Raw genomic sequence first — 12,778 nt, forward strand, 5'->3', positions numbered from 1 at the left:
AATGGTAATTAATAAATTATAGAATTCATTTGTTTTTTTATATTCTTTTATTTAAGTACTAACATTATCTTTTTAAAATTGCTAATGTCGCTTTGTTAGAAACATGATTATCCTAAAAACTTTACCCTCATTCATGCCTATACTGTTGCTCACACTAACGAGCATAGTGAGTGGATGGATCCTGCCGCTGTAGATAATTATGTAAGCGGTGTTAATTTTGTTAAATAAATTATGCAACATGTGAATACTTTATTTTTTTATTTGTATTTGTTTTAATACATTATTAATTGTGTGCTTTCTTTCAAATTATAAGAAAAAATAATGGAGATGAAGTCAACTTCTGGGGAATCCTCTCCAAGTGACATAGACATATTCACGCAAGTGCTCGGGCCCAAGTCTAGTATGGCAAGAGGTTTGGGAGGATCTTTCAATTATTCCAGTTCATCCTCTTCAACCTCATCCACTTCACAAATTAACAATCTTACTAAAGATTTAGAAGCTACACGGCACGAGAATGAGTATATGAGGTCGAGACAACAAGAGTCTGGAGTCCCTCTTAGAGCGACAGTCTCATTTAGAGACACGTTTGCAAGACCAACAGAGAGACCAGAAAGAAAGAATACGCAGTGAAGTCCAAGAGCAAGTGCAGCGGGAGATGATGATGCAAATGGAACATGTTATGTCATTATAATAGAATCACGGTGGATGAGGAAAGAAAAAGAAATGAATTTTACCAATTTTATTAGTATATATAACTTTTAATATCTAATTTGAAACTTTATAAGACAATGTTAGCTGTTCAATGATGGCGTGTAATATGATACAATTAAGTATGTTTTTTAATTTTAAGAAATTAGTATTTTTGATCTGTACATTCGAATGTAAATAAAAAACGTTCGAACATTGGTTCACATTCGAACCAACGTTCGAACATAATTACACAAAATTACAACATAACGTTCAAACATACAACTCAATGTTCGAACTTACTTACCCTCAAACGAACAAAACGTTCGAATGTTTAAACGATTAACGTTTGAACAAACCTCCAAACTTACCACTTGCGTTCGAACGCTTCTTCGTTAACATTTGAACTAACGTTTGAACGTTATACCCGTTACATTCGAACATTGGTTTGTTAACGTTCAAATGAAAATTTGAACGTTTATTGCAGTTAACATTCAGACGTATAAACATTTGAACATAAATATGATACATTCAAACTTTAATCAACGAACATCAACTTCTGTCATTCGAATGCCAATTGGTCAGGTTGACATTTGAACGTTCGATTGGAAGTCCAAACATTACTTTCTGTGACGGATTTCAACCGTCACAAAAAAAGGGAACGTTCAAACGTTACACCAAACGGAACACCTCCAACCGTCACTAAAAATATTTAGTGACACACACCAATTATTTTCTGTGATTCACATTAGGTGACGGTCGTGGGGACTGTTTCAAACAGTCAACAAATGTCTTTAGTGACGTTTTAGTTATTTTTGTGACGGTTTCCTCTATCACAAAAGACAATTGTATTGTAGTAAGCCATCATGTATATTTTATAAATCGACAACCTTTCATTTTTATCTTACTCAAAAGATGAATGAAAGTCTCACTTGACTAAAAAGTTCATTATATCTCCATTAAATAATGTGATGGAGTGTTTGGATATATAGATGGATTTAGTGGGAGGATTTGGATTTGAGTCTTTAAAATTGAAATCTCTTGTTTGGATCATATACTAGAATTTGGGTTTTGATTTGCACAAAGGCCAACAAGCTTTTTAAGCTTTTCAAAATTTTAGATCTGAAATAATGATTAATATGAAATCCAAGTTAATCAAATGTAAATCTACATTCGGATTATTCTATTCAAATCTTATCCTTTATTCCATTTTCATGATGAAAAACAATTTGATTCCACTCCAAATACTTTTAACTCAACAACTTGGCCACACAATCACACAGGCTTAGGGATGGAAACTTGACTTTAATACATGTAAAAATCACCGCTTACTCCAAAATCTTAAATTGATAAAAATAGGTAAATTTGTTTATATACCCGTGACTAGTCGTCACATATACTCGACTTTTATAATTTATTTATGAATTTGTATACTTAATCGAACCTTCTTATCTTCACAGACTCCTTTTACTCTTCCAGAAGAGTTGATTTTCCAAATATTGAATCATTGTTTTTTTTTTTTTTTTTTTGAAATGAAACTGAACTTCATTATTGATAACAGAAGACATTACATCAAATATTGAGTCCATTTGAGTGGACATGAAGCCAGCCTCATTCGCAGAATCGCAATATAAATCCAAGATCAAGAACGTACCAAACAAACGGTGCCGTTACTTGCCCAAGCACATATATACATCAGCGATTAGATCATGATTACCTCTAATTTATGTTGTAATCTCAGATAATTGTTTACTTTTGTCTGGATTCATTTATGACATAAATCGTTTTCTACTTTTGGTTTTATAAATACCGCATCTATCCTACTTTCTGCTGCAAACTACAGCTTCCTGTCATCAATTACTAGATCTCTTCCCATTTGAGTTTCTCTCTCATTCTTGATCTGTAAGTTGAAACTCTTGTCTCTCTCTTCCTTCAACCTCTCTAACATGACTACGATTATGCATGGCTTTTCTTCTTTTGTGTGCAAAATGTTTGTGGCTCTGTTATTATATATTTTTTCTATTTTGCGCATATATTTATTTATTTTCGATTTTTTTTGTGTTAATTTTATATTTCATAATAAGATAAAAATGAGTTATAACTATAATATGTAATTAACTATATAAGTATCTCTTATTCAAATCATTCAAAATGCCACTACACTATTCCAATGAATATAAAATATCTACATATATAATTATAAATACCTAAATAAAATAATTATACATATTTTGGTTTTCAACACATAAGCCGGTATGGAAACTTCCACACCAGAGGTGTGCTAGATGTGTAAAGACACTTACAAACTCATAAGGCTTTGGAGTTGCAGTGTGCTGTGGGTACCGGCCTCCAAAGAGATTTTTCCTTCAGGGTTTTGCTACTTATCATTCATATATCACGTCCGTTTTAATATTTTTTATTCTTGTTAAACAAATTGAGTTATTCTACTCATTATCATCGATCCATATACTGTATACTTGCTAAGAAAAAAAAATAAAAAATAAAAAATAAAATGAGATGTATAGTGTAGGGATAATGAGTAGAACTTTTCATAATTGAGAGCATGATGGTTCTTACGGGGGAAACTGCTAGTACTGCTATGTGAAGTATGCGTTTTATGTGATACTTTGGAAATCATTTCTCTAATTCTCTCAGGGCTTTTTATTTGATGATTACATCCTCGTGCTTTCGCTATTTATCAAATTGATCCTTCCTTCATTCTCGTGCCTACATCCTCGTGCCTACATCCTCGGGGAAATTCAAAGAAGCTCCACGACGTGTCACGTCTTTCCTTATTACAATATGAAGGCATTTAGCAAACAAGAAATGGCGGGATCTCCCATTTCCTTTATGGGGCTTCTGCTCTTATGTTTTTGGGCAGCCTTCACAGACGCAGAATTCATGAAATATAAAGACCCAAAGCAGCCATTGAATGTTCGAATCAAGGATTTAATGAGCAGGATGACTTTGGAGGAAAAGGTTGGCCAAATGGTGCAGATTGACCGCAGTGTTGCATCAGCTGAGGTGATGAAGAAGTACTTCATAGGTAATAATCACCTATCATATTTATTTTCTGTATGTGACTTCAAGGGAAGAAAAGAAAGTTAAAAGTGTCGCATTTGTAGGTAATGAGCATTTAAAGAAAAATACTTCGTTTGGCAGGGAGTATCTTAAGTGGAGGAGGGAGTGCTCCATCTAAGGAGGCTTCTGCTGAGACTTGGATTAACATGGTGAATGAATACCAAAACGGTTGTTTATCGACACGGCTTGGAATTCCAATGATTTATGGGACTGATGCTGTTCATGGCAACAGCCTTGTCTACAAGGCAACAATTTTTCCCCACAATGTTGGACTTGGCGCTACCAGGCAAGAAGATCAACATCCTCAGTACATTAATATATTTTAACTGCTGCCTTTTAGTCTGTCTGAGGAATAAAATATTAAGGATGTATTGATGTCTGTCTAATCATTAATCTTATAATGAAAATGTATCACCTGTGATCAAGCTTCTTTCTGATCGACCAGAGACCCAGAACTTGTTAAGAGGATTGGGGCTGCAACTGCACTTGAAAATAGAGCTACAGGCTTCACACAAGTTTTTGCACCTTCTGTAGCGGTATATATCCAAGTTTTCTGCCTGCTTGCTATCAGGATGACAGAATCTTCAACTAAAGTTGTGAATCCCTAATACTTCTGCCTGTGCAGGTTTGCAGAGATCCTAGATGGGGTCGTTGCTATGAAAGCTACAGTGAAGATCCCAAGATTGTTCAAGCAATGACGGAGATTGTATCGGGGTTACAAGGGGACATACCCACTAAATCTCGCAAGGGTGTTCCATTTGTTGCTGGAAAGTAAGAATCTTGGCAAGAAAGTACCCTTTAACCAAGATCAACTTGTTTAGTTTATTTAATGCAATAGATAATGATGATATATTGGATCTTAAATAAGTAGATTATTTCAACTGCTTTTGTTAAATCCTAAACTAGCAAGTAGTATTCCCACGTCATATTTCACCTCCCCTCACTTTTATTAGGGAAAAACACACTCAGCGCCCTCCAACTATCATATGTTGTAAATTGTGAACCCCAAAGTACCAATTAATTAGATTTACTTGCAACAATTTTTACCTGATTAAGCTGTTACTTCCACTTGCTCTTGTTTTCTTTTGCACAGATACAAGGTTGCAGCTTGTGCTAAGCACTATGTGGGTGATGGTGGTACAAAAAATGGCGTGAATGGAGACAACACTGAGATAGACAGACATGGATTGCTCACCATACACATGCCAGGCTATTACAATTCCATCATCAAGGGTGTTGCGACAATTATGGTCTCATACTCCAGCTTGAATGGGATTAAGATGCATGCTAACAATGATCTTATCACTGGCTTCCTAAAGAACACTCTCCGTTTCAGGGTAAAAATTAAATTCGTGAATTTACCCTAAGTTTGTCAATAGTTTTCGGATTGAAAAGAGAATCTGGGAGCAACATATAAATCTTGTGACGGCCTGTTTCAGGGTTTCGTCCTCTCGGATTGGCAGGCTATCGACAGAATCCCCTCTGTATTTCATACTAACTACTCACATTCTATCCAAATAGGAATTCAGGCTGGAATTGACATGGTTAGTCATTGAACTATAATGCTTACTGCTTCGTCAAACTCACATAATCACATTAATGTCTCGGCAGTTCGGTATCCAATATTTGTCATGGACATATTGCAGGTCATGGTTCCACTCAACTTTACAGAATTCATTGACGGTCTAACCTTCCAGGTTAAGAATAAAGGAATTCCTATGAGCCGAATTGATGATGCAGTGAAGAGAATTTTGCGTGTCAAGTTTGTGATGGGTCTATTTGAGAACCCATTGGCCGATTTCAGCCTGGTCAACCAGCTTGGGAGTCAGGTTAGTAGCTCATGATTTTTATTTAATTTGACCCCCTCACAAACAACAGACAAATCCTTACACCATTTATGCCACTGCACTTTAAAGGAGCATAGAGAATTGGCTAGGGAAGCTGTTAGGAGATCACTGGTGTTGTTGAAGAATGGTGAGTCTGCAGACAGGCCATTGCTACCCCTTCCCAAGAAAGCATCAAAAATACTTGTTGCTGGTAGCCATGCTGACAATTTAGGTTACCAATGTGGTGGGTGGACAATAGAGTGGCAAGGACTAAGTGGCAACAACCTTACTAGCGGTACATTGAAACTCAAACTCATCCCTTTTAAATGATCTATTACTAACATGCACATGGTACATAAAATGAAAAAATGAAAAAGAAAAAGTAGCCCTTTTGCATGAACCTGAACCTTCTCATGAGCAGGTACCACAATCCTCAAAGCTATTGAAAATACCATTGATCCAAATACCAAAGTAGTCTACAAGGAGAACCCGGATGTTGAATATGTCAAGTCAAACAAATTCTCCTATGCCATTGTTGTAGTAGGAGAACACCCATATGCGGAGAGTTTAGGCGACAACTTGAACTTGACAATCCCTGACCCTGGCCCAAGCACCATCACGAACGTCTGCGGGGCTGTGAAGTGTGTTGTTATCATTATCTCCGGCCGCCCTGTTGTGATCCAGCCATATATTTCCTCAATCGACGCACTGGTTGCTGCATGGCTTCCAGGATCTGAAGGCCAAGGAGTTGCCGATGTTTTATTTGGTGACTATGGTTTCACAGGCAAGCTTCCGCGGACATGGTTCAAGACTGTTCATCAGCTTCCAATGAATGTGGGGGATCCGCATTATGACCCTCTCTTCCCATTTGGATTTGGTCTCACTACAAAACCTGCTAAAACCAATTAGGATACGATTGCGAGGACTTTCCTGTAATTCCAGTACAGAAATGCAAGTGTTATAGTGACAAGAAAATAAGTTTCATTCAATGGAACTTTGATTATCGACTAATCTTACAAACAGAAACTACTTGTATATCAAGGGAAGCCCAATATAAAATGAGGCTTAAAGACATAAATTTAAAACGAGATCTTTTTATTTTAATATAAAAATAAAAATAATAATAATAATAATAATAATAATAATAAATTATTATATACATAAATAATATTCGAGGTTTCTTCAAAAGTTATATTGGGAGTGGGACAATAGCCCAATCGGCATACAGAGCCTTGGCATGCTGTTCTGAAGTTTTAATATTATCTCGTACTTGAATTATTGATGTTCCCAATGGACGTGTTATTGGGCAAATTAGTAAAGGAAATTAACGAAGGACTCGGCTGTTCTTCGAGGGAAACTCTTGTCTCAATCCCATGTTAATACATTGAAGCAGCAGGTCAGGTACTTAGCATGAATATGCGTCGAAATTTGACCCTTTTTTATTTGCTTTATTCTACACGTTTTGTTTAAACCTGCCAAGAAAAAGTTTAATTGATATGAGCATTAGAATCGTATTGGCCTAAACCCCAAGGAGTGGCATAGTATTCATCATCAAGTCTTATTGATCGTTTGTTTTTATAGATGAGATGAAATGAGTTGAATTAAATTGAGATAAAATGTGAAAGTTGAATCAAATATTATTAAAATATATTTTTTTAATATTACTTTTATTTTAGAATTTGAAAAAATTAAATTATTTATTTGATTTTGTATGAGAATTTAAAAAAGTTATAATGATTAGATGAAATGAAATGAGATGAGATAAGATGAAACTCACCATTCATATTAATCTTGAGGTCATTGGATTGGAAATATTTTTCTTAAATTACACGACGTGTACTTACAAGAAATTCTTTGGCGAGGATCTATACATGCACCATCAAAATTAGTTAGGGGTAAAAATATCATTACCAGTATGGAAAGAATCATCACAGCAATGTCATCTTATAACGTGCAAATTCAAGACCGTTGCAAGCATAATTGCTTTCATTTAAAAAATATCCATGAATTGTTATAGGAAGTAACTATTGCATAATGATGTATGAATTGTGGCACTTTTGGTCTTTCTGCAAGGTAACGCGCATGTTGAATTAGTTTGGAGGTATCTTTTTTCTATATACTCAGTTCCATGCATACTTTTCACATAACTCAGGGTTTGAAATACTTGTCTGGCATTTGGTCGTCATATGAGAATACTTGTTTGAAAGTGCCTTCTGTTGTTTGGCATTTGGTCAAGTTTTACTTCTACAATAAAATTTTCTATTTTAAATAGGGCTAAATACAGATATTAGTCTGTGTATAACAACCACTTCCTAGGAAAGGACTAAGTTGCTACATTTCAAACATTTTCTCATGAACACTCAAGAAATATGAAATTTAACATTTTTATAAAAGGAAACTTTCTGATTAATCATGACTTTCAAACTCCAAAATACATTGCTTAACAAAAGAACTATCATGTGCAAGAAGCGTCCACAAATGTCTACATTGTATCAAAGTCCTTTATATTTACAAAAAAATTAAAAAAAAAAAAAAAAAACAGAAAAGCAAATGACTTTTAGGCAAATCAACCCAACTCCCTTCAATTCTAAGCATCTGTCTCTTCTCTTGGAGTCATGTCTCGCCCTGCAACCTCATCATCTGCAATACATGGCACACGTAAAACATTTAATGCAAAAATGAGTCTAATACTCAATAAATAGTTATATCATACATTAATTAAAAATAATAGTTCACATAGTTCTTTTCTTTTTAAAGGCCATGCAATCCTAAGACACACAATTGAACTATACTTATCTATTTTTCACTTTCATTGACCAATACACACTGTGACACCCAGTGTGTTAGATTTTGTGGTCTTTTGGAGCTAATTTTGCCTATGGCTGCAAGTTGGGAACCCATTCCTTAGGAAGTCGTCATTGGATGCATTATGAATGGGACCGATCTGACATTGCAATCTTCTCAATCGTTGGTACCATATCATTTCATTCCGTCTTTGGCAGTACTCAAATCACACCAGGCGCCTAGAGCGCATGAGAAAACTGTAGATGTTTCCTACCAAACCCCCAAAATCATCAAACTTTTGACCCAATCGAGTATTCTCTGGCATAAAAATTCATATCTTTGAAACTAACATAAAAAAGATTCAAACTAACATCCTAATATGTAGATCAAGGGCTGAAAATCATCAAATAAAAATATCAAAGCCATTGGAGTAAGATTAAATCATAAAAGATCCAAACTTTCTTATAACAGAAACTGTTTTTCTCCTTCCAGATTCTAAGTTTCTAGATCTGAGAAAATATTTCATCAAAAACTTTTATCATGCAAATAATCCTTAACAAACATTCATATAAACATGTTAGCAACACTCTATAAAAAGTTCGGACCAAGATCTATCCATTAGTTTGTTCAAAACTCAAAAATACAACATATTATCCAATTTATCACCTAGATTGACCTTTTCATGGTTAAAATAACTTTTTATAAATAAAAAACCATGAAATCAAACAAAAAACGTAATCACAGAAACTAGACTAAAAAAGGAACAAGTTTCATGAAGGAATCTTAGTGAGTTAATAGTTACAAGGGCTTTGAAAACTGAAGGCAATAAAGCTCATAAAACTGCCAAAGAGAAAACACTGTGTTCTCTCCAAGAACAAAAATGAAAGGGATGAATGAGTGAGGAAATGGCCTGCACGCCTCTGACACATTCTGAAGAGTGAAGTGAGGTTTTTGAATGACACTTGAATGATGAAAGTCTTGGTCAAAGTGAGGGACAAACTGCCCAAGGCATAGGCTGTTTAGAGGTGGCGTGTTGGAGGTGGTGGTGAGGTGGCCTTCCCTTCCCATCAAGGACTATTTGAGGGTTGTCATGAGCAGTGGATGGTCAGCCTTGAGAGGGTGGAAACTTCTCAAAAATCTTTGCCAAGGTGGCCAAGATTTGTGGGCCTAATGGGCCTTAAACAAGTGGGCTTCATTTTGGGGTTTAAAAAGTGTTTGGTTAGGGTTTGAGATGCTATCAAGTCCAAATCCAATTTTTTTTAACCCAATCAAATTTTCATGTTTTAAAGGGTTGAATAATAATGGCATAACATGAATTTTATGGATTAATAGCATGTGAAAGTGATTTAATCAAGTGATTAAACACAATACTAGAAATCAAATCCAATACAGTTTTGAAATCAATTTCGGGTTTGGGGTAACCGTTTAGTGTTTCAATTTCCTCCAAGCTTTTTGGAGTTTCAATTAGATTCCAAATGTTTAAGGTTTCACTAGGGTTGAAACCCTCTTTGGTTTTACACAAATTGGATCATTAGATGGAATAGGAGTTTGCTTAGGTGACATGATCTCACACCTTGATTTTCTTCACATTTCCATCTCATGGTTTCTCTTGGTGTCAAGTGTCCAATATTATTCACCAACTGTGGCTAAGATGTTGCCAAGTGTCCACATAAAACTTCTCTAACTTAATTTAGACATTCCACACTGTAATTTTAAAAACACTGCACTTGATGCTACTATCGAGGTTACTATTCACTCAGGAAAAAGTGAAATTAAACTTTGCACTCCAAAATCATAAATATATACACACCTAACTGTGCAATTCGTTTATCAAAATTCAACTCTGAAGTGTCTCGAAATAAACAAAATGTGTTTTCAACAAGTGTTTCGTCTGAAAACTGAAAATGAATTTATTGTGCCATAAATCCTAAATAACCCTCTGAGTCTAATGGCGTAAACCATATCGCATTCTAAAACTCCTAACTATTTCAAGTAAATAAAATCACACTTCTAGCACCATTGTGAGTTGTAACACTGACTATGCTAACAGACTAAAACCTACGCGATTAGTCGATTTGTGAAAACTTATAGAGTTTTTACGAGATTCCTAAAGCTTATAGAAATTCCACCAGTGAATTTCTAGCGGGATGTTACAATTCCGGGACTGATGAAGGGGTGTCCTGAGTGAGAGCTCGTGAAGAGTTATGTTGGGCCATTGTGAGTCGATGGAAGCAAGGGTTTCGTAGCGAAGGGGAAAGAAGAGACGCGAGATAAAGTGCAAAGATAGCAAGGATAAAGGGAGAGAGGAAGAATGCTAATGCAGGTAAACGGGAAGAAGGGAAAATGAAGGTTATGAATGAGGGAAAATGAAGGTTATGAATGAGTAGGGGGTGACGGTTACACAATCGAGTAAAGGAAATCAGAAGGGGCTGACAGCATCATCATTGCATGATCTGGTGATGTAATGGAAATGAGAGGTTGGCTAAATAAGAGTGACACGTGTCACGAAAAAGTCACTGACATTTGAAACCTCCAAGGCCAGGGAAAATGAATCGTCAAGCGAGGTGTTTACTAGATTCCTGTCCAGAAAGGACGTCGGTCAAATGCCCACTAGATGATCGCCGAGTTTGTCCAGATGTAGCCATTATAGCCCATGTCTGAAGTTGGTTAACAGGCAAGCGGGGTAACATCGTCAACAATTTAATTCCCTCGCATCCACGCAAAGGGAATTAACGAGGTAACTGGAGGAACTCGTTTAGCCCTTAATAAGGAGTGGGCCCAGTTTAGAGGCTCAACCCAACAGATGATAAGGATCAAGTCGATGGAGTCTTAAAGATTTATACGACCCCATCTTGTAATTGTCAAATAGGGTAGAATGGATAATTGATCCAGGAACTTGGGATGAATCCAACATTCTCGGGTTGAGCATAAAGTCAATAGAACATGAAGACAAGACCCAACGGGATGATCATCATTAGTGCCTAACAATAACCACCTACAACTATATATACAAGAAGCGGTCAACATGTTTAGGTAACACAACTCATCTTGATTACTATTTTGGTGATAGCTTATTCTGTATATCGCTGACTTAGACATTAGAGGTGCATCAAGCACACCGGATCACTACTTTTATTGGTTGCAAGGAGGGCATTATGGTCAGCAGTGGGACACGTCTCCAACACAAACTAAAAGCAATGTTTCAAGAACTTATCCGAGGAGGATTACAAAGCTTTTATTTTTTCATTTACGAGAAAGTGTATTTTTTAAATCCACAATCCTTTTATCCCATTAACACGATGAATGAAAGTCTCATTTGACTAAAGAGTTCATTATCCTTAGCCAATCTTATCATTTATTCCGTGTTTCATGATGAAAGGAACTTTGATTTGACTCCAAAAATTTTTAATACAGTAACTTGGCTCCAAAAAATGCAGAAATGCTTGACCCATCGAAGTTGGGTACCCAAAGTGTATCCTCAGACAAATTTTTGTATTTTTTTTTTACTTAGTGATTAAGAAAATATTTTTTAATAATATTGTGAATTTTTTATTTTTTTAAAAAAATGTTTATGATGATTAAAAAAATAGATGAAAATATAAAAAAGAATAAAAAAATGAAATGCAGTTATCAGGACATTTCTTCGAAACACTTTTTTGGTAGCTGTAGTGCCACTCCAAAAAATAACTTATACAAGATGTGCTTAATTTTTTTAGAAAAATTATATTTATCATGTTCATGTTACACACTACACATAACTTTTTAACTTTATTTTTTTTTCTCTTATCAAATATGAAATGTCTGGATGATGAGTATAGGAATTCAATTAATTTTGGAAGAATAAAATTAAAAAAAATAATTATAATGTATAGTATATGTAAATGATGAGTAGCGAAACTCAATTTTTTATACAAAGATTTATACCTAGTATTATTTAGCTACAAATGCAAATAGAACAAACCCATGATTTAGGGAGGTCAAAAGCAGTGGGAGGTCTTGGCTTTGGGATATGGAAAATTTTAACAAAGCCATGTTGGCAAAACAGGGATGGAGACATATGAAAATGGAGGATTCCCTAGTTGCAAAAATCTTTAAAGAAAAATACTACAAGAATGTAAAGTTTACTGAAGCTAAACTAGGCATGATGCCTTCTTACATCTAGAGAAGCCTGTGGTCTGTATAAGAGGTAGTGAAAAATGGAGAGAGATGGAGGGTAGGTGATGGGAAGGAAATTAGGATCTGGGATAAAAAATGGTTGCCTGTGGAAACCTCTTTTTCAGTTCAATCCCCAGTTAAGATCCTATGTCCTTATGGAAGAGTCTGTGAATTGATTGATGAGGAGAAAAATGACTGGAAAACTGACTTGATCAGAGATATTTTCAGTAAGGAAGAGGCAGCTA

The 12,778-nt window shown here is 35.4% G+C and overlaps 1 protein-coding gene across 1 annotated transcript; it reads left to right on the forward strand.

Moving 5' to 3' along the window:
- The first annotated feature begins 2,529 nt into the window (after positions 1-2,529).
- Positions 2,530-6,530, forward strand: LOC121266893 (beta-glucosidase BoGH3B-like). The gene is made up of 10 exons (XM_041170739.1): positions 2,530-2,589; positions 3,343-3,733; positions 3,850-4,054; positions 4,214-4,304; positions 4,394-4,539; positions 4,862-5,105; positions 5,208-5,312; positions 5,415-5,597; positions 5,685-5,889; positions 6,016-6,530. Exons 2-10 carry the CDS (start codon positions 3,490-3,492, stop codon positions 6,501-6,503), a joined length of 1,911 nt encoding a protein of 636 aa, XP_041026673.1. The 5' UTR covers positions 2,530-2,589; positions 3,343-3,489; the 3' UTR covers positions 6,504-6,530.
- Positions 6,531-12,778: the final 6,248 nt, after the last annotated feature.

Source organism: Juglans microcarpa x Juglans regia, chromosome 5S (assembly GCF_004785595.1).
Source record: "Juglans microcarpa x Juglans regia isolate MS1-56 chromosome 5S, Jm3101_v1.0, whole genome shotgun sequence".
NCBI classification, from domain to species: domain Eukaryota; kingdom Viridiplantae; phylum Streptophyta; class Magnoliopsida; order Fagales; family Juglandaceae; genus Juglans; species Juglans microcarpa x Juglans regia.